Raw genomic sequence first — 21,728 nt, forward strand, 5'->3', positions numbered from 1 at the left:
GTGGGTGGTTGGGGTAGCAGTCACTTTGTCGGCGATTTGGAGGCGGAATATTGAGAGGTTGCATCCTGATGGACGCAAGGCAAGAACTATAAGCGAAGACCTGTTGGGGGCGAGGGGTGCAGTTAGAGAGGCGTACAAGCGGTATCAACTTGGTATGTGGCCGCTAACGGCAGCGTTCGGGCCCCGAATTACGGTTGCAGCAGTGATTGGAGAGAAATGGTGCCAAAGCGAGGAGGAAGCGACTCATCAGGTGGTGGACACCAGAAGCAAATACGTGGGATTCTTCGATGGCGGATCCAGAGGCAATCCGGGAGCAGGAGGAAGTGGCAGTGTGGTCGTTCAACAAGATGCGGCTGGGACACATTTTCAGCTGGTGTGGGCGGCGATCACGGCGTTGGGCAGCCGGAACATGACCAACAATGTCGCCGAGTTCATAGCTGTTGTCGATAGCGGTGGCGAAAGGATGGAGAGGCCTCCATGTGGTAGGAGACAGCGAGGTGATTTTGAGAATGATGCAGAGACGAAAGCCGCCCAAGGCGAAGCTGCTTATCCACTGGTATCGGATAACGTGTCGATTGGCAGACATTTGTCGAGTAGCGAGTTGGACGCATCACTACCGGCGTTTGAACAAGATGGCTGACTGGTTAGCCAACCGAGCCATGGACCAGAACAGGAGCGTGATGGAGAGCTATCAAGACGCGGAATGCGGAGGCCAGCTGAGAGCTGGGCTGGAGGAGAGAATGGATGGTGATGTCCAGGAGTGGATGATCAGGAAGGACACAATGGGATGAGTAGTTTACCGCATAGGATGTAAATGCCTGTGGGGGGTGGATATTAGAGTTCGTCCTCAGCAATGAAGACAGTAACACAATATACCTTACCAACAACAAAAAATAATTTATGCATGTTTATTCCCAAGTCTGGAAGTTTGGACTTGGATTTGGGCTGCGGGAATTGCTCCAATATGTTCTATATACATATTCCCAAAATGTCTTCACAATTGTATGAGGTGGGTTCCGTGTAGCCTCAAACCCGTCCAACCCGGGTACGATCCTAGACATGGGTACATTGATGGCCTCGAGATTTCGCTCTTGAGAGGCAGGTATCTTTGTATCGAGTATCGAAGATCCGAACACGATGTTGAAGGCAAATGAGATCGTTTTTATCAGAAAACAAGAACGGCAGCACATGATGTAGCTCAGCTCCAGAGCTCTTTGTCTGCACTACGTGTGGATGGCACGGCATGGTACGGTGGAAAGGAGAAACGGAGAGAGTGCAGGGCCGTGCTGGGTCGACAGACCGCCGCCTAGAAGACGACAGCCGACGTGACGCCGTTGTTGGGGATGGTGCCGCCCTTGCTGCTCTTGAGCCAGCAGGTGCCGCCCTGGTGGTTCGACCACGAGAATGCGTGGCATCCGGTCTTGGCGCGGCACTTGTCGCAACAGTCGCCTGGCTTGGCCGCCAGCTCGTTGCCGATGTCGTTATCGATGTAATCCACGTTGGTCTCGAGCGTGCAGCTTGGCGGCGGGTTGTCCAGTAGCTGGCTCGACACCACGCCGGCCTTGGACATCGTCTGCCCCTTGGCGCTCTTCAGCCAGCACGTGCCACCGTTGAGGTTGCTCCACGAGAACGAGCGGCAGCCGCTCCAGTTGTTGCAGATGCCGCAGCACGTGCCGGGGCTACTCCCGGGGGCGTTCCCGATGTCGTTGTCCACAAAGTCCACGTCGGACTGGAGGGTACACTGGCCGACCGTGTTCTTGACTTCGGCCGACTTGACGCCCCCCTTGGACACCTCGGTACCCTTCTTGCTCTTGAGCCAGCAGGTGCCGCCCTCGAAGTCGGACCAGGTGAAGGCGTTGCAGCCAGGCCACGTCGAGCAGATCGAGCAGCAGTTGCCGGGGTTGGTGTTGCGCACGTTGGCGATGTCGTTGTCTTGGAAGTCGACACCGTCCTTGAGAGTGCATCCAGGCTGGTCAGGCACCAGGACGGCCGACGTAGCCGCGCCGTTGGGGGCCGTGTTGCCCTTGGCGCTCTTCAGCCAGCAGGTGCCACCCTGGAAGTTCGTCCAGGTGAAGGCGCCGCAGCCCGTGGTTTGCGAGCAGAGCGTGCAGCAGTCCGACACCTGCACGCCAGACACGTGCTTGATGTCGTTGCCGAGGTAGTCGACGCCGGCGGTGGTCGGGCACGTGGCGAGGTGGCGGTGCACGGACAGGAACGGGATGTCCGCCAGCGAGCGCAGACTGAGGGCGTCGGCTTGCAACGAGCACAGCGCGGACAGCAGTGCAACGACTTGGAAGCGCGCCATGTCGATGGGAGGAAGTAGTCGCTTGACTAGATGGGAGGTAGCTGGAAGCTTGGGAGAAGTAGCGGCGGAGGTGGTTCCGCAGTAGACGGTAAGAGTTGGAATGAGCTGTCGTGTCGGCCGCGGCTACCGGCGCTGAAAGAGCACAATGCGGGCTCTGTTATCGCAGAGTCGGCCTCCAAGGATCGATAAAAGCGCAAGAAGAGGCCGATATCCAGCGAACTGGCGCGCAACTATAACTTCAACGCGCGCAAGTCGCCCATGACAACCATCGCTTTGACATGGACCTGGCAGGGCTGAGCGTGTACCCATTTGCTCGTTTGCCGATGTCCAGCGAAAATAGGGCGTTCTGCGGAGCTGGATGAGCCTCGTGCCGGTGGCGAGAGTCAAGCGCACCCAGTTCACGAAAAATCGCGGCCTTCAGACGCTGAACGTGTCATCCAAGGCGCTGTTGTTTGCGACCGCGAGCTAGCATGGATTGGAATGGTTGCCGCCGCCTATCGGGGGACTTGTCGTGTGTGCGCAGCAAGCACCTTCAGCCCGTTGCAATGCGGACTTGTGCGTGAGTCATCGGCAATCACTGCGCTGCAGGGGGGGGGGGTCAGTGCGCTTGATTTCTCTGTCCGAAAGGGGCACCCAAATGCGTGACGAGACCATGTTTACCACATTGAAGTTGTACCCGACTGGTGATCACTACTGGTGCCGGTGTCGGAGGCTGGTGGATTCTGTGCGTTGGCCAATAGGCGCCAAATTTTGCGTCCACAATGGGTTATAGCTCACGCTAGCACCGCAGGCAAGATCGAGAGCAGCGACAAGAATCCAAAGCTAACTCTATTATAATAGCAAAGTGAGCATGGAAGAACCCTGCAGTGCTCCAGCAGTATGCTCGCAAGGGGCACTAGAAACGTGCCTCGCCTTCATCTTCAGGGGATGCAGCTAACGCGACAGGCAGCAACTTCTCCCTAGGGTGCGCAGGCAGGGGTATGCTGTTTCTTGGTACGCGCGTGGAAACATGTTTTTTCCATCTACCAATTTTGAGAAACATGTTTCCTGCAAACAAACTCATTTCCACATGAAGTGTGCAAGGTGTATCCGAGGACATCTTCACATTGGATGTCCCCGAATCGCCTCCACATTACCAGCGTTTGGAACTCTGCCCCAGAGCGAATGCGTCGTGCGAGATACTGCATAGGAGCCACGCCTCGCCACCCAGCATCATAAACTTGCTCATCGACGTCAGGACTGACGCCAGGCCTCCTTCCAAGGTGACACTACTGGAGAGTACAACGACATCGATCCCTGAACTGAAGCAGTAAACGAAACCTCAGTGAAAAACTAGAATAGTGCCCGTTCAAAGCCGAGTTGCATCCACTGTTCGCTCTATTTAACCAGCACAACGAATCTCCAGCCTCCGACACCGGCACCAGTAGTGATCACCAGTCGGGTACAACTTCAATGTGGTAAACATGGTCTCGTCACGCATTTGGGTGCCCCTTTCGGACAGAGAAATCAAGCGCACTGACCCCCCCCCCCCCTGCAGCGCAGTGATTGCCGATGACTCACGCACAAGTCCGCATTGCAACGGGCTGAAGGTGCTTGCTGCGCACACACGACAAGTCCCCCGATAGGCGGCGGCAACCATTCCAATCCATGCTAGCTCGCGGTCGCAAACAACAGCGCCTTGGATGACACGTTCAGCGTCTGAAGGCCGCGATTTTTCGTGAACTGGGTGCGCTTGACTCTCGCCACCGGCACGAGGCTCATCCAGCTCCGCAGAACGCCCTATTTTCGCTGGACATCGGCAAACGAGCAAATGGGTACACGCTCAGCCCTGCCAGGTCCATGTCAAAGCGATGGTTGTCATGGGCGACTTGCGCGCGTTGAAGTTATAGTTGCGCGCCAGTTCGCTGGATATCGGCCTCTTCTTGCGCTTTTATCGATCCTTGGAGGCCGACTCTGCGATAACAGAGCCCGCATTGTGCTCTTTCAGCGCCGGTAGCCGCGGCCGACACGACAGCTCATTCCAACTCTTACCGTCTACTGCGGAACCACCTCCGCCGCTACTTCTCCCAAGCTTCCAGCTACCTCCCATCTAGTCAAGCGACTACTTCCTCCCATCGACATGGCGCGCTTCCAAGTCGTTGCACTGCTGTCCGCGCTGTGCTCGTTGCAAGCCGACGCCCTCAGTCTGCGCTCGCTGGCGGACATCCCGTTCCTGTCCGTGCACCGCCACCTCGCCACGTGCCCGACCACCGCCGGCGTCGACTACCTCGGCAACGACATCAAGCACGTGTCTGGCGTGCAGGTGTCGGACTGCTGCACGCTCTGCTCGCAAACCACGGGCTGCGGCGCCTTCACCTGGACGAACTTCCAGGGTGGCACCTGCTGGCTGAAGAGCGCCAAGGGCAACACGGCCCCCAACGGCGCGGCTACGTCGGCCGTCCTGGTGCCTGACCAGCCTGGATGCACTCTCAAGGACGGTGTCGACTTCCAAGACAACGACATCGCCAACGTGCGCAACACCAACCCCGGCAACTGCTGCTCGATCTGCTCGACGTGGCCTGGCTGCAACGCCTTCACCTGGTCCGACTTCGAGGGCGGCACCTGCTGGCTCAAGAGCAAGAAGGGTACCGAGGTGTCCAAGGGGGGCGTCAAGTCGGCCGAAGTCAAGAACACGGTCGGCCAGTGTACCCTCCAGTCCGACGTGGACTTTGTGGACAACGACATCGGGAACGCCCCCGGGAGTAGCCCCGGCACGTGCTGCGGCATCTGCAACAACTGGAGCGGCTGCCGCTCGTTCTCGTGGAGCAACCTCAACGGTGGCACGTGCTGGCTGAAGAGCGCCAAGGGGCAGACGATGTCCAAGGCCGGCGTGGTGTCGAGCCAGCTACTGGACAACCCGCCGCCAAGCTGCACGCTCGAGACCAACGTGGATTACATCGATAACGACATCGGCAACGAGCTGGCGGCCAAGCCAGGCGACTGTTGCGACAAGTGCCGCGCCAAGACCGGATGCCACGCATTCTCGTGGTCGAACCACCAGGGCGGCACCTGCTGGCTCAAGAGCAGCAAGGGCGGCACCATCCCCAACAACGGCGTCACGTCGGCTGTCGTCTTCTAGGCGGCGGTCTGTCGACCCAGCACGGCCCTGCACTCTCTCCGTTTCCCCCTTCCACCGTACCATGCCGTGCCATCCACACGTAATGCAGACAAAGAGCTCTGGAGCTGAGCTACATCATGTGCTGCCGTTCTTGTTTTCTGATAAAAACGATCTCATTTGCCTTCAACATCGTGTTCGGATCTTCGATACTCGATACAAAGATACCTGCCTCTCAAGAGCGAAATCTCGAGGCCATCAATGTACCCATGTCTAGGATCGTACCCAGGTTATGCTTAGGGCTATGTTCACTGTTGACAATATTGCGCTTGGGGGTGACGGCCGGGCCAAGAACGTCATCAAAGCCGCCAAGGAGACCGGCGTGAAGCCTGTGTGCTACACGTTGTACGTCGGTGCCGGATCGGACAAGCTGAACGACTCGGCGCCCTCGAACACCTCTTTAACTGGTCGACGTCATCATACGACCTTGAGGGCCGTGCTGGGTCGACAGACCACCGCCTAGAAGACGACAGCCGACGTGACGCCGTTGTTGGGGATGGTGCCGCCCTTGCCACTCTTGAGCCAGCACCACTTTCCTAGCTCACAAAGGGGAAGACCTCGGAGCTCGTGAACTCCATCTCGTCATTGTCGTCCTTAACCTCGACAATGTGAAGCCGCCCAGGTTGCTGCCAGTGCAGCAGAGGAGGTGCGGTAATGACCCCACTCTCCATCGACACCCGACTATCCGGCACCGAGAACGCTCGTGCAACCGTCACATACCTGGCGAACCCAGGCTTTCGGGTAGACGCCTCCAACGTTTTCAAACATTTGTCACGCCATTCCTTGACCTCCTGCAGGGAAAAGGCCAGAAAGTAAGGAAACGACTACACGTCGTTAAGAGCAAAATAGAGCCAAGACGGCACGTACAGGGTTCTCTTCGTCGGGGTCTCCTTCTCTCTCGATCGTTTGTGCAGGAGGAGCGACTTCAATTGCTAATTTTTCAGGTTCACCTGGTCAAATGTTCTAGTTTAGCAACAGCAACAAAAGTCAACACAAAAAGCGTAACACGCCGCTCACCTTTTCTCCTTCTGCGCGTTGGTCGCACCTTGTCGTGGTTGCTCCCCACACGTGACGCTGGAGACGAGGTCTTGGCGGGTACATGTAGTGCAATTGTTGTCAAAATTGATTTTTCGGGGCTTTTTGACGGTACACTGCGCACAGCGTGACGGTCTTTCGGTTCGGCTTCGGGTCGATTCTCGGACTGGAATCGGTCGTCTCGTAGCGCGATTTCGGCATCGAGGGTGGAGGCAAAGACCGAATCGAGCACATTGTCTCGCAATCGACAAGAAACCGCGCGAACAGCTTCCCGAGCGAGAAGTTGCTGCTGGAAAAGCACGTTGGTCTCCGACAGCAGAAACTCGACGCAGCTGATGGGCCTTTTTTCAGGACATTTTGTGCGAGCTCGTAAAATAGTGGAGACTTTGCTTTTGGTGCAAACCTCGATGCAAACTTGGAGAACCCGTGCGTGTATGTGCAAATAAGGGGGTGGCCGGCCATCTGTCAATTGATTCTCTTGACAGGTTGAAGTTGCCTTTGTGGTGAGTCATCCCAAATGGATTTATTTGCGCAAATAAGCAAATAAGGGTTGCTGGCGTGCGAGGACCTGTGTGGAAAGCAATCACACTTTTGCAGCGTCTCCTTGGTGTGCGGTACACAATTCTCGTTGAAGAAGAGCCGAAGAATCGACACTTGAAAGGGTGTTGGGCGTGTTATACTTGGTCTTTGTATGGGGCTGACAGGAACAACGCGTTGATCATCGAACCAGCCGCCGGTTTCGGATTTCGTTTTTGCGCGATGAAGGCCAAGAAGCAACAGCACCAAACGCAGCCCCCAGACGTGGACATGGCGGACGTTGCACAACTGAAAGCGAAGGCCAAGGCGCGGCCCAAACGCACCAAGAAGGCCGCCGCAAAAGGCATCGCTGCGAAACAGACTTTTGCGCCAAGCGCCAAAGCTACAAAGTTCCAACAGGAGCAACATGTGCGTGACTCTTCACGCATGGCTCAGTGTTTTGCATGGGGCTAAAAAGTTGCGCAAATTCTTATTTGCAGCTGCAAATTGACACACAAGAGTTCGCAGATGGCAAAACCGAGGAAGAAAAAGTCGTGGCGCCTCCCTCCAGCACCAACAAGAAGCGTCGGCGACGTTCGGCGGCCGAAATCGACCGTAAATTCACGTGCCAGATCGCTGGATGCCAAAAGGTCCGACCTTTTGCGCAAAAGTTTTGCAGCTCGCAGAGAATTCATACAGTCTGTTTGCCTTTTATTGCAGGCGTATGGCACCGAGAGCTCGTTGACGCACCACCAGAAGCTGAAACATCCCGATCAATTGGCGGAAGAAACGCAAGAAAACCAGGTACGTGAACGGATATTTTTTTTTACTTTTTTGCGCAAAACTCGATCTTATTTGCGCAAATGTTGTTTCTGCAGGTTGGTGCGTTCTTATTGCCGCTGCACACTGCGTCGCGCAACGTGACAATTCGCCCCGCGACGGCGTTGGTGACTTTTGCATCGGACCCGAATCTGCTCCTAAATGGCCAACACGTGGATGATATGGCGTCTTCGACGGATATTATCCCTCCTTCGGCCAAAGCGCAGCGCTGCAACGCGAGATTTCGCTCCAATTCGCTGCCAGTCGCGAGCTCGACGGACCAGGTGGATAAAAACCAAATCGCACCAACTTCCAACCCGATAAAACCCAAACCTCGCGCTAAAACGCCGCGTAAACCGCGTCGAGTGCCAACGCCGCACCCGAAAAAAACTGCAGCCGCAACTCGACGCACCAAAATCCGCTCGAAATCCGAATCTCTCACGGAGATAAACCCGTTGCAGCCTCTGGAAGAGGATAAAATCCCTCATAGCCACAGCTCGGCGAATATCCAAGCGGCGATTGTGCCAATCAATCCGTCGTTTGAGTGGCCTCCGTCGAGCATTTCAGCTGCGGAGCACCACTCGACGTCGCTTTCGAGCGATGACCAGGCGATCGACAGCGACATTTTATCCGTCCTTGCGACCTGTGACGGCGAAGATTTGGCCGATTTCGGCAATGGCCCTCCTTCGTACCAGTCCAGCACCAGTTTCGGCGAGAGCGAGGACGCTGAGATGCTGCCGGTGGGGATGGAGTGCTTCAAAATTGCAGAACACGCGACGCTACCGACCGAGTTCCCAATGAACGAGCCGGAGGCGGAGCTTGGGCTGAACGCGTTTGCTACGTTGGGGGACGATTGGGCGAATGCCGCGCACTTGTCGACCCATCTGGAGAAAATGTCGGTGGATTCGCCACCGCATCGGTTGGAGTCGGCGTTTGTCGCTGCGCCCGAAAGCCACCACGCAATGGGGAGACTGCGCTCTACTTCGGACCCTTCGTACGCTGCGACGCCCATGATGTTTGGAATGGCTCCGACTTCGCCGATACCGGACCCGTTCTCTGTGAAGAGTGGACCGGTCGACGCTTTACCACTTCAGAGCGACGGCCATTTCCAGTCGTGGAGTGCTGCTGCTACTCTGGAACCAGCCAAAGTGGAGGCGACTACCCCCCAGCAGCTCTTCTGGCTGTCGGGTGGGGCGAGCGTCGCGACGGAGAGCAACGCGCAGCCGTCGTCCCAAGCTCTCGATGAACTTCTGCAGCGTGACGACGCCCTCGAGTGGAAAGCCGCCAACGCGTTCGAGGGCGACACCGACACCGACTACGGGCTTGGCGACACGACCATGACGTCCGCGCTCCTTTGACGGCTCTTAGACAGGGCGAGGCGGCTTGACTGTAAACGCACTGGCCCGTTCGTGCTGCCAGAACGTCCGAAGACCGACAGGACGTTGCAAGAGCAGCTAACTTGTTCTCTCTCTCTTCTTTTAGGTGTAAATCCCGGCCCAGCCAGAAGCGATCGACGTCGTGGGTTGCTCCGCGTGTGTTGCATGTTGTAAATTCCCTGGACGTAGCGGACTGGAGGACATCGTGGGCCACGGATGGGATGGTATCCGTCGTACTGTACTCGCTCGATAAAACCCAAATGCACGTCCTTCCTGGCTAACGTGTGCGTGTTGGTTTTAGCTTCAAGTGTCCCCTGAGGCTCAAGCGTCACTCGTCGTTTTGTGCCGATGGCAAGTCGAGACGAGGAGAACCCTCGGGCTCCGGTGCAGCAGCGAGTGCACGATGGGTTCCAGGCCGACCGTCGGTATCTGTGCAAAATGGTGGAGGGGGCCCAAGACGAGCGCGCAACTCGGATAGAAGCGGTGCTGGAGCTCAAACGAGACCTGGACGCTGCGTCCGCAAGGATCGGGGCGCAGAGTTCCGCTCTTCGGGACCAAACGCAGGCCGCAAAGGCCCAGGAAGCTCGCACGCACCAAAGTCTTCTGGATCAGGGGAAAAATCCGTACGAGGTGGCGAGACGCAAAGTGGTCGAGCGAGAAGCGACCAAGACGCGCGCAAGAATCGACCGCGGCATTCACGAGCGCGAGGCGAAGCTCTTGGAGCGGTTGCAAGCGGAGAAGGTGCTTCAGCGACGCCGAGAGAAAGCGGAGGCTGAGCATCGCGCGTACGAGCGCAAGTACCAGCGCGAAATGGGTCGCGCGGCGCAGGACGAGCGGACGAGCGCCTATTTGCTGTCTCGGACGGGCAAAGAAGCGCTGGACCCGACTGGGAAACTGGTGCGCGTGTACCCGTCCCAGGAGACCACGATGAAGGACCACAGCTTCGGGCTTGGACGGAGCGCAGTTCGCAGTGCAGACCATCGACGGCGAGTTGTAGCGAAGGTACTTGCCAAGCCAGCTCACGCTGGGGCGCAGCCTGCCTCCATGTTGCTGCCTCGACGGCGGGGCCTCCACCCGCAGCAAGAATCGGAGCCTGACGTCAGCTCCAGTCGCAGTGAAGAGGCCGAACAGCAGGCTACCGAGCTGAGAGACTGCGAGAAGCTCGTCATGCCTCCGCTGCCAGGTGGGAGACCGGGGCAAGAGCTGCGTACAGTGAACCACGCGCTTCTCTCGTCCGAGAGCGACGTCAAGCTGCCACCGATCGCAGCAAGGAACGCTCACCGACCGAAGGACCCACGACAAGAAGAGGAAGAAAACCAGGCGGCAGAGGATACGCCAAACGCTGGCGGCTCCTCTTCGAAGCGCAAAAAGCCTCGGGGTCGCAGTGTGCTGGAGGAGCGACAGCTAGCGAAGGCGCGGCAACGACAGAAAGACGCGCGGTTCGACCAGCCGCAAGTTGTGTGGGGCAAGACGTTCACGGGGAACGCGTTCCTGGCAAACCCGCAGCTGCTGTGGTTCAAGGACTTCGACGTCGGTCGCCCTCTCACTCTTGGCTTCACGCTCACGAACGTCTCCAACACCTTCAACCAGTTCCGACTGCTGCCGATGGACGACCAGGTGATGGAGCAATTCGACGTCGTGTACGACAAACCAGGCCGCATGTCAGCCGGAATGAGTTGTGCGCTACGGATGGCCTTCACGGGCACGGAGGGGCGGGATCTCGACACGACGCTCTCTGTTGCTGCACCCACGGGCGTCTTCCAGATACCAGTGCGCTGCACGTGCAAGAAGGCAGTGCCAGTGGTGGCTCAGCGTGACGTTCAGTTCCCAGAAGTGGTCGCTGGAGAGCGGACGACGGTCGCCCTGACACTAGGCAACGAAGGTGCGCTGCCACTTGAATATCGAGTTCGCCGGCTGCGATCCGTGGCGGTTCAAGCGCCGCCACCCGCAGCTCTCGTTGACCTCCCAGCAGCAATTGAAATCGCCCAGGAAGTGCCAGTTGTAGGCGATTCAAACGACAACAGCGTTGACGACGACGCCACCGAGGGCGTGAGTTCTGATGAGAACCCACAAGAAGACGGTGGCGAGGCTGTCGAAGAAGCTGCAGACGTCGACGATCAAGTGGACCGAGCGTCCGTCTCTCATTCGTCCCGTGCGACCAGCGCAGCGTCGCCAAAGACGTCAGCCACGAGTGAATCTCCCGGTGACAACGCAGGAGAAGACGAGGACGACGCGCGAGATCCACTGAGTCTGGAGGAGCAAGAACTGGTTGAACGAGTGTGTGGAACGATGCGGTTTAAACCCGAGGGAGCGGATGAGCCGGTTCGCTTCACCAGGCGCGGCACGGTGCCGCCGTACTCGAGCAGCTCCGTTTCCTTCACGTTCGCTCCTGCGGCTGCCATGGAGCTTGACAACGAGCAGTTCGTCCTCGAATTTCCGGCTTCGTCCGGAATTTCATCTCCCGATCTCCGTCGGCTAGCGACCATCCCAGTTCGTGTGTCGGGTGTAGCTGCCGAAGTGCCGATATTTGTTGCACGCTCCAGACTGAACTTCCGCTGCTGTGCCTACGGGAAACTGTACCGGCACGGGCTCGTCGTGTGCAACCGAGGCAAAGTGGCGCTCAAGGTCCAGGTGCGGGTTCCCAAAGCGCTGGCTGGCTACGTAGAGTTCCACCCCGGCTTTGGCTTTGTGCAGGCTGCAGGGGCTTCCCAGGAGGGCCAATTCGCGGTGCAGGTCAAGTTCCGCCCGGACGAGCGGATGTGGAAACGAATCGAGCGTGCTGGCTTTGGGTCGCGGGAACTAGGCATGCTGGCAGTTCCAGTACCGGTGGTGGTGCCGGACCAAGTGGTCCCTGTCTTCTTCTTGCTCACTGCGAGGCTGACGCCTACAACGCTGACGATTTCCATGGAAACCAGGTCTGAAAGCTCCGATGGAGGGCTGCACTTTGGGGCTTGTTGCGTAGGACACAGCGTCAGTCGTGAGCTGACGATTACCAACTCTGCCCGCGTGCCTCAGCGACTAGGAGTCACCAAGCTGCCGAAAGATGTGACGGTAGCAGACAGTTCAGCGGGCGTGGGGATCGTGCTGCTGCCAGGAGAAGCAAGAAGCTTGCGGCTCGTATACGAACCGAGTTTCCCGGGTGCACTGAAGGCTGCTGGTCCTGCAGGACGAGGCACGCCGATTCTGACACTGTGGTCTTCCACGTTTCACCAGGAGCACACACTGCCATGCTCCGGCAGCGGCGCGGCGAGTGATCTCTCGTTCTCCCACACGGCTGTGCGGCTTGGTGCGACCTCGCTAGGGCAGGCGCAGACGTGCAACCTGAAGCTGACGAACCAGTCGGATCGACATTCGTATCTTGTTGAGCTGCGACTGCCGCCCGAAGCCGTGCCGTTCGTGCGAATCACCCCGCTTGTAGTACGACTCGCACCTCAGGAGGCCGTACGTCTTGAAATCGACTTTGAACCGACAGAGGACATTTTCAAGCTTGTGGAGGGCTGCTACTTTGAGGGGACGTCGCCTGGAAATGCTCCGTCAGGCGACGAAGAGTCTGCTTCAGAGGCAGCAAGAAGTGAAGTGAGCCTTGAGCAGACTGGCGAACCTCTCAGCAATGAAAATTCCGTCTACAGTGAAGCCAAACCGGCGCCAAGGCTGGACGCAGAGCCTCGTAGCTGCCACCACACGTGGACTGTTCTCTGTTTTCATCACCGTGAAGACGAAACGGGTAGCAGCCGCTCCAAGACTGAAGGACCAGCGCCGTTGCAAGCTTTGGAGGTACGAACGACAGTGGTGGAGCCCTTTTTGACCCCGTCGGCAAACACTTTGGATTTTGGACAAGTAGCGATCAGCCAAACGCTCGTCCGTGAACTGGTGCTCGACTCAGCACCGACTGCGACTGAAAGTGTGACGCTACGAGCGAAGCCACTCCACATCGTGGGGGCATTTCGGCTGATTGGCGCCTTGCGTGAGGTACCTGCTGGCCCCAGCAGCAGGAAAAGGCATGCGATTCGTGTGGAATTCGAGCCGTTGTCTCCGTTGAAGTACGAAGACGAGTTGGAGCTCTGTGCGCTGGGAGTGACCATCCGTGTTCAGCTTCGAGGTGAAGGGATTAATCCTAGCTTGTCCCTTACACCTGAGGACGGAGAATTGGATTTCCAGGACGTGCTGGCTCGCACGCGAAATGTCCGCGAGTTAGTGTTAACTAACGGCAGCGCTTTCCCTTTGGCCTTCTCCTTCGTCCTTCTCGATGGGGAAAACGTATTGACAACTTCGACTGGACTGCCAGCCTTCACGTTTTCTCCGACCAGCGCGATTATCCCTGAAAACGGGTCTGTAGCCGTCCAAGTGGCGTTCCAGCCGGACCACCAGAGACCGGGTCATTACGCGCAGCAATACCGGATCAAGGTGCCGAACGAAAGGGAACAGCACATTGTAGGCCTTTCTGGGCGGTGCTGGGAGAACCAACTGTACGTGTTTGTACCATCCGAGACTCGCACTGAAAATGCTGCCAAGAAGCAGCCGCTGTTAGCGCGTCGCCCGGTGGAGGACCTCTTCGACCTACCACCGAGTATCTCGCTGAATCAGCTGCAATTAAACGTCGGAGCGAACGAGTTGCCGGCTGCAGGACTGCGAAAACCATCTTCCACCTTTACGCTCACGTTTGCCGGTGGCGATGCCGTGCCCAAGACTCTGTTCATTGGCGGCACTGCACCGAGTAGTGGGAGCTATGGAGGATTTGACGAAGCCGTTGCAGCGGCTGCAGCTGGATCAGCTGGTTCTTTCGAGTTTACGCTTGACGCAGCATCTCCTCACGCCAAGTTGTTTACGTTGGAGCCATCTCGTGGAGCCATCGCATCAGGGCAGCAACTGGCAGTGCAAGTCACGTACTACCCGCCAGCAGCAACTGTACCTGGGTCGGACGTCTCGACTTCTGCTCGAGCTGGTGCTGGGACCTCTGAACGAGTGAGATCGGCGAAGCGTCGACCCGAACTTGAGGTGGTGCAGTGGGTGCAAGTTCGAGTGCAGTGCACACTGAAAGGTGGGGCTCTTTGGCGCACACTACCGGCGATAGGAGCCCTTGCAGTGCCTGCCGCGGCAGCTGCAACAGGAGGTGCAAACCAGTCGAAGGGAGCGAATGGTGGTGCAGCAGTTGCTGATGGAGTCGATACACGCACAGTCACTGTCCTCTTGAGAGCTCGGCTCGAAACGTAGATGTCAACTCAAGGCTCAGCGATCAAGCCAGCGCACACTACAAATCCTACGATTCAGGGGAACGTTTCTTGGGAAACAGCCCGATAATTTTGGCATACTATTTGTTTTACAATAGTACGTTTTTAATATGTACTAAGAAGTACTACAATAGATTCACTATCGGTGGACAGCACTCCGGTCACCAGAGCCAGGGCTCGACACCTTGGCAGCCTCTGGAACAACCAGCTATCTGCTTACATAACACTATCAATAAATGAGTCTTCTGCATTACGGCTAGTCCAGTCTTCGTCTTGATTGCTAGTACTACAAATTATGTCCGAGATTACTTCTTTGAATATAATAATACATATCAATGCGAATCGCAAATCTCATTGAGTACTGATAATAAGTATAATATTAGTAGAGATCTGCTCAATTGCTGCGTTATATGTATTAGTTGGGTGTAGCGCTTCATGTACTAAATGTAGGTAATCTGACAAGTCACACAACCGACGTAGATCAACAACAAGCCCATAAATAACATGGATTGTATTGTGATTCGACAGCAATGAATGTAGCAGTCGTGGGGTCTGTGAATGTCAACGATACAATTATCTTAGGGATGGGATTGCGGGAAAGAGGACGGATGTCATTTCCTAACTTGAGTCCATTCTCCGTTCCCCTTCCAGTTGGACTGGGTGAACGCCAATACAAACGACGAGCTGAAACAACGCGGTAGAAGCCAAGATCCATTTCGCTCGGTTTTGTGCTGCGTCAGGGTGAGGTTATAGGTGTAACTTTCGACACTTGGACATGACATCCGTTCTCCAAATATTCTTGGTCCATATTATGGAGCCTTGACCGCCCATAATCACTTGAGACGAAAATTACTGTGCAATATGGTCATTCTTGTTTTTTCCTCTTGCCGCTCAAATGGGTCGACACATGCGATTGGCACTCGCCATAGTTGCCTTTGTCGGCTCTGGTATTGCCGCGAACGATGCGGTGCTCTCACGGAACCGCTCACTCGAAACATTTCTGGTCGATGCTCCATCCGTGAAACTGCACGTCACTTTCAAGCGCAAGTCCATGAAGCTGCACGGACAACCCGAGTTCGACATGTTTGCTAACCCTGTTGTGTCGGCCAATGGAGCTAGCGTGCTTTACGATGGCTACGCGACGTTCGAGGAAGACGACAGCACATTCACCTATTCGTACGTGAACGGATCTGGTTACCTGTCGACAAAAGATGGAGACAGGGGAAACGTGCAATGCATCCCGTCAAGTACGCTACCATTCAACTCCATCCTGCCTGCTTTGAATGATGCGACGCCGATTCCAAGTGCGACGATCGGCGATGAAACCATCGAATGTCCGAGTGGAAACCTGTTCAAGACGAATTTCGGTGGTACTCACTTCGCCATTTGCGCGTCAGGCAAGTCTGGTTTCGCGGCGTACAGTAGTGATATGACCATCGACGTGGAGTACCTGGAGAACTCTGTTAGCATTTCGAAGCCAACACTATCGTGCGCTGCTGTGGGGAAGGAGGCTTCAGTGTCGCCGACTGCACTTGCACTGTTGACTGGTAAAGAGGTTCCTGCAAGCAGCACAAGAAACCTGAAGGCTGCGGAGCACATGGCGATGGAATCGTCGTCGTGCACGTGCAAGTCAACACCTCGACCGTGTGTTTTCTTCCACGGCATTGGCAACTACAACGAGATGGAGGAGCTTCAGGACACGCCTAAAAAGGCAAGTGGACGAATGGGGAACATGAACGCTCACGCTCCGTGCTGCACAGAGGTCAAGTATGCTATCTTGAACACCATGGACCACAGCTGGAGAAGCGCTTCTCTCCAACAAAAGTTCTGCGATCGTGCGCTCCGGTTGAGCGACACAAGCGACGGCGACCTGGGTGTGATTAAGGACACTGTTGTCGTTACGCACTCGATGGGCGGACTGGTCATGTCAATGGCATTAGCCACTGGCAGGTGTAGTTTTGGTGAAGGCGCGTCCTGGGTGGCCTTGAGCTCGCCGATGATGGGGAGTATGGCCTCGGACTACTTCCAGGACTTCTGCAACGACGAGGTCAGCGATTTTGCGACGGATTTGTTAGATGTATTGGGTCAGTGCCCAATGCCAGTGTCGCGCCGATCGATCGTGTACCAGAACGAGAAATATGCCAGCAAAGAGCTGAACGCGGCCTACGTTGCAGCTCAGGAAGCTTATGCGGGGAATGTGAGTGCTGCGATGTGCAGTGACAACCCTAACGGCATCTTCTCGCAGTACGAAGCGATCATGCTCCTCGCCGCGGAACTGGTTCCGCACAAATCCCCCGAAAATGATGGCCTTGTGGAGTTCCAGGGCTGTGCCATTGGTCTGGATGAGTCTCAATTCGGCAAAAGCTACAAGGATAAATTCTACCGGCCCGAGCTCAATCACGCCGATACTGTGTTTTTGACTGGAGATGGGTTCTTCAAAGATTCTCAGAAACCTGTCAAGTGGTTCGAGTGTTTGTTATAAAGTGGTGAAATGAAACGAAAGCTTGTCAAAGCGAGAAGTAAGTGATTTGAAGCGAAGGCCTTTGGCAAGTTCAGTGCTATGGAGTACACTGACGAGAGCTAAGGTCGTGGAAAATTCAAATGTTTCTTACGCTGTTTTTGAAATGACCCCCACAGTCTATAATGTTTGTAGTTTCTGTTGCCGTCGTGTGCTCTACCGTCTCGGAAGAGGGATGATCGTGAGCACCAAGGAATGGGACTCCAGCATCGTAAAATCAGAATCGAACACCAAAGCAAAATAGGCTAGTTGCCCCGACAGCCAGCCGTCGACATATCACAAAGATCGATGTGGTGGAACTCGCGTCGAAACTCCGGGAATGAATTTACGGCACGGCTCACAAGACGAATCATTTCACCGGAATCTGCGAATTCAGTATGTCATCATTGGTATTATTTTTATAATAGTGTGGTCGGATGTACTGTGACGATGTAGGCGATGTCATTCACAAATTATCCAATACATATACATTATCTAGTACTGTGTAGTCCGTGCTGTTGTCGGCTATGAAGGTGCAGCTCGACACCTCGCCTGTGCATCTTCTTTCATGGTCTTGGCAACGAAAATGACGAGCCGGGGCTTGTGGACTCCATTCGCCACTTTGGCTGGGATAAAATTCAAGGTCACGCTCCTTGCTGCACAACGGTCAAGTACGCTGCGCTGAACACGATCGATTACGGATGGACGAACTCCTCTTTGCAGCAGAAGGTGTGTGATCGCGCGCTAATGGCGACGAATTCTGCCGACTCGCCCACGCGGTCAATAGAAAACACCATTGTTGTGACGCACTCGATGGGTGGACTGATGTTTGCTGCCGCGCTTGCCAACAAAGAGTGCGCTCTTGATCCAAGCTTCACGTGGATAGCATTGAGCCCGCCCATGACTGGCAGTATGTCTTCCGACTACCTCATGGATTTCTGCAAAGGTGAAATCGACGGCTTTATGACGGATCTACTCTTCATTGGTAGATGCCCAGCTTCCGCGGCTACGAAGTCCGTCGTCTACAAGAACGAAAAGTACAGCACGGCGAGTCTTGATGCAGCCTACGATGCGGCCTCGGCAGTCTATCGCGAGAAAGTGTATGCTGCGATGTGCAGTAGCTCCTACATCGGAAACATCTCCAAGTATCAAGCAAAGTATATGCTTGGAGGCAGCACGATCCCGCACAAGTCCTCCAAGAACGACGGCCTTGTTGAATTCCATAGTTGTGCAGGTGGAATGTCACCAAGCAAGTTCGGACGAACCCCCTGGGACAAGTTTTACAAGTGTGAATTGAACCATGCAGACACGGCATTCAAAACGGGAGATGGTATTTTCAAGTCCACCGTAAGGCCCGTGACGTGGTTCGAGTGCCTGCTGTAAGTAGACAGTGCTGCCAAAGAAATACAATTTTCAATTTCGTAATTCTCATTAGTGCACAGTACACCCTTCACGTTATTTAGTCGACCCCTGACTAATTATGGTTTACGTGAAGAAATCTGAGCTTTTGGTTAGCTGTTGTGACCTCAATATTTGAGCACGACCAAGTAGCGCGAAGGGTATATTGAACTGCCAAAGTCATTTCACACATCTATTTCTCGCTCTGACAAGCTTTCGTTGCATGTCATCAATTTATTGGCTGTTGGCACACTTGATTCGCAGTTCGGAGTTTTGTATTTTTTGTTTTCCGGTTTAACCCCTCCAATCCGAAGATTATTCCGGATTCTCCGTTATTCATAACATATGAATTAACGTATGCCGGAAAAGCAGTACTTTATACAGTGTTTCAAGCCCTTTCCCGTGCCACGTGGCCGCTAACCGTATCGTGATTGGGCATATGCGAGTGATGTGCTGCACAAAGCCTGTCCAAAAAACTCTGTATTGCGATCCCCCTGCAAAACGGTTACGCTTCCTACAACGACGGGACAGAACGTCATCGTGTAAACAACAATCATTCTTCAGTGAATGCAAGCTATTCATTCTTCATCATTACTCCTCAGTAGCCTCAGTACCGGCAGCTATCTCGGGCCTACGCTTGCTTACAAACCTTATCTTGTGCTGCAACTCGGCAGGAATAGCCGTTCCGTTCTTCCATCTCTGGTGCCACACCTGGTCGCACGTGAGAGAGCTGCCGTGGTCCAAGCGGCGCGGCTTATTGCAAAGCGTCACCCTTCCTTTCTTGGCGTGCGAGCACGTGGTGCAGAAGTAGCTGGTCTCGAAGCTGCGGACGCCCGCTCCAGCGTACGCTGAGCACACCTTGCAGAGCCACTGCCGACGCTTGACGCCATTCATTTCATCAGTCTTCTCCAACGCGTGGGCTGCACGAGGAAGCGGCTCGGTGACGAGATCCGCCATGTCGTCTGTGCCAGCGAAATCCTCGCTTGTTTGGTTGATCAGATCCATGTGCAGGGCCCGGAGGAAGGCTGCGTGAGTCGGGACAGGTTTTCCGCGACGCTGCATCGCGATCTTGTGAACGATGAAGGCGTTTACCATGGCTAAGTCGACCAGACCGAGAAAGATGGCCTTGTAATACTTGCGCATGCGAATAGCGCGCTGGATGGAGTATCGTTGAAGTCGCAGCTGGTCGTGAACGTCCACACCACCCATCGCTTCATGATAGTCACGAACGAGCTGAGGACACGGTACAACGGAGACGGAGCCGTCACGCTCCCTGCGCGACACCTGGGCTGGTTGAGTGGAGCATCCAGTAGATAGGAATCGTACTGGCTTGTTATCCATCCAAGTAAGTGCCACGTACTCGGGGTGATCTCTCCAGGTGGCCACTCGGTAGGTCCCACGGGGCATCCGCTTCGGCCGGCGTTTCTGCGAGAACTCGATGCCAGTACACCAGCCTTTACGATCTTTCCGAATTGTTCCGACGTGAAAGTGGCCCATACTCAGAAGTTTGTGCGACAGCGGGATTGAGGTATAGAAGTTGTCCGTGCAAATCAACCGTTGCGACGGTTGTCCTCGAAGCACATGCGCGATATTCTTCACCACAGCTCGTTGAGCAATAGCGGACTCGTCATTGTTGGCCTTGCCGCAGTAAATGTCCAGCCTGCATCACAGCACAACGCAGTCAGTGATTCCAGAACGTACTGCGTCACATCCGGAACATATCACGGACCTTCCGGATTAAAAAAAACCGGATCAACCGTAACACTGCTAGGACGTACCGTGAGCAGTAAGCAGTGTCCGCACAGCAAGTCAGGTAGAACTTCGTCCCCCACTTGTTTGGCTTCATGGGCATGAACTGACGCATGGGGTTACGACGGTGTCGCATTGGCACCATGCCTTCGTCAAACGAAATGCGCGCTCCCAGTCGATAACCGCGGAAGAAGGTCTTCTGTAGCGCTTGTATGACAGGGCGGATCTTGAAAGCGCGATCGTCGCTATCTGCCTGCTTCTCGTTGTCGTTGAAGTGTAGATATCGGGCGATGTCTTGGAAGCGGTCACGACTCAAGAACTGTCCGAACGTTCCTCGCGACAAAGCGCCCTCAACCTTGGTGATCCAGTGACGGCTGAGGCTCTCTCGCCGCGGCTCAAGAGCACGAGCAAGCAGCAGCCCGATGAAACGGATGATCTCGTGAGGCTGAATCGCGTTCTTCCGCGCCAGCTTTGCCGTGTACTCTTCAACCGACAGCACGATCGTGGATGGAACAGACTCACGTCGTTGACGAGCTCGAGCTCTCATTCCCTGGGCAATCTCAGCGATACTGTCCTTGCGAAACTTGTCGGACTCCTCCGCGATCTTTCGCCACAGTTCTTTAGGCAGGAAGAAGTAGAAAATGGCAAGAGGGCTACTCGCGTAAGCTAGCGCAGCTCGTGTAGGCCCTGATGGGCCGTCGTAACGCGGTGCGGCATCACGAATGACTTGATTAGAAGAGGGTTCGTGGAAAGCTTCCCACTCTTCCGCTTGTAGTCTGTCCAAGTCGGTGTCTGTGAGCTCAAACTCCAAAGGAACTTCGCTGACAGGATGTTGTTCATCATCAGGCACGTCTTCGTCTGCTGACAGGGGGTCATCATCCACGCCTTCATTGCCTTCACCGTCGCTTTCATCCAGTAGTATAGTCGCTTCGTCGCCCTCACCCTCAGAATCGAGAGCGAGCAACCAGTCGTCACCGCCAACGTTGAGATCGTCGTCATCTGCAGGTTCAAAGAGTCTGTCGCGTCTAAGAGCGTCCAAGAAGTCGTCAGAATCAAACTCGTCAAGCGCGACTTGGTCCGAGCGATGCCCAGCAGCACTTGTTTGATCTCCAACAGCACCACTCGTTCTTTCCGGAACACTGGATTCTGGATTATCCGAGGTGTCCGCGCGATTCTCCGGAAGAGGCAGTTCAGTAGTATCCGGAACAGCCTCCGAACTACCCGGAACATTAGAATCTGTAATATCCGTAACAAACCACTCAAGTCAGTACGAATAAAGGTTCAAGCCAACAGTACGAACCATCATGCTTACCTCTCCGTGGGCGCTTTGCTGTCGCGTTGGACACAGGGGCTTTCCGTTTTCCTGTCGCCCTTGGTCGTCGATCTGCCGAGGGCTCCGTGGGCCTTGTAGATGTAGCCGCCGGGCGTGGTTCTCGACGCCTCGGCTTGGGAGGGGCTGTCACAAGAGTTGCGACTTGGCTGGTTGTCACTGCGGCTTCCTTCGGGGTTCTTGAGGCTGGTTCCACAGCAGCTGACGCCGTAACATCAAGTGCTGGCGTCGTCAGGGTCACAAACGGCGTCGTCGAGGTCACGGTCGGCGTCATCGTGGTCACGGCCAGTGTCGCCGATACAGCAGCGCTTGCTGGTAGTG

General features: G+C 55.5%; 5 protein-coding genes across 5 annotated transcripts; 3 read left to right on the forward strand and 2 right to left on the reverse strand.

Moving 5' to 3' along the window:
* Positions 1 to 1,306: 1,306 nt before the first annotated feature.
* Positions 1,307 to 2,305, reverse strand: KRP23_9129 (uncharacterized protein; the record flags this gene model as incomplete). Its single annotated transcript, XM_067894655.1, has 1 exon — positions 1,307 to 2,305. The coding sequence occupies one exon, from the start codon at positions 2,303 to 2,305 to the stop codon at positions 1,307 to 1,309; it is 999 nt and encodes a 332-aa protein (XP_067742306.1).
* Positions 2,306 to 4,424: 2,119 nt separating this feature from the next.
* On the forward strand, positions 4,425 to 5,423 carry KRP23_9130 (uncharacterized protein; the record flags this gene model as incomplete). Its single annotated transcript, XM_067894656.1, has 1 exon — positions 4,425 to 5,423. The coding sequence occupies one exon, from the start codon at positions 4,425 to 4,427 to the stop codon at positions 5,421 to 5,423; it is 999 nt and encodes a 332-aa protein (XP_067742307.1).
* Positions 5,424 to 5,995: 572 nt separating this feature from the next.
* Positions 5,996 to 6,956, reverse strand: KRP23_9131 (uncharacterized protein; the record flags this gene model as incomplete). Its single annotated transcript, XM_067894657.1, has 4 exons — positions 5,996 to 6,250; positions 6,327 to 6,409; positions 6,477 to 6,835; positions 6,898 to 6,956. The coding sequence occupies 4 exons, from the start codon at positions 6,954 to 6,956 to the stop codon at positions 5,996 to 5,998; spliced, it is 756 nt and encodes a 251-aa protein (XP_067742308.1).
* Positions 6,957 to 7,253: 297 nt separating this feature from the next.
* On the forward strand, positions 7,254 to 9,187 carry KRP23_9132 (uncharacterized protein; the record flags this gene model as incomplete). Its single annotated transcript, XM_067894658.1, has 4 exons — positions 7,254 to 7,439; positions 7,511 to 7,660; positions 7,731 to 7,814; positions 7,889 to 9,187. 4 exons carry the CDS (start codon positions 7,254 to 7,256, stop codon positions 9,185 to 9,187), a joined length of 1,719 nt encoding a protein of 572 aa, XP_067742309.1.
* A 366-nt stretch (positions 9,188 to 9,553) lies between these two features.
* Positions 9,554 to 14,416, forward strand: KRP23_9133 (Cilia- and flagella-associated protein 74; the record flags this gene model as incomplete). Its single annotated transcript, XM_067894659.1, has 1 exon — positions 9,554 to 14,416. The coding sequence occupies one exon, from the start codon at positions 9,554 to 9,556 to the stop codon at positions 14,414 to 14,416; it is 4,863 nt and encodes a 1,620-aa protein (XP_067742310.1).
* Positions 14,417 to 21,728: the final 7,312 nt, after the last annotated feature.

This window comes from Phytophthora ramorum (assembly GCF_020800215.1).
Source record: "Phytophthora ramorum isolate Pr-102 chromosome Unknown Phyram_PR-102_s0008, whole genome shotgun sequence".
Classification (NCBI taxonomy): Eukaryota; Oomycota; class Peronosporomycetes; order Peronosporales; family Peronosporaceae; genus Phytophthora; species Phytophthora ramorum.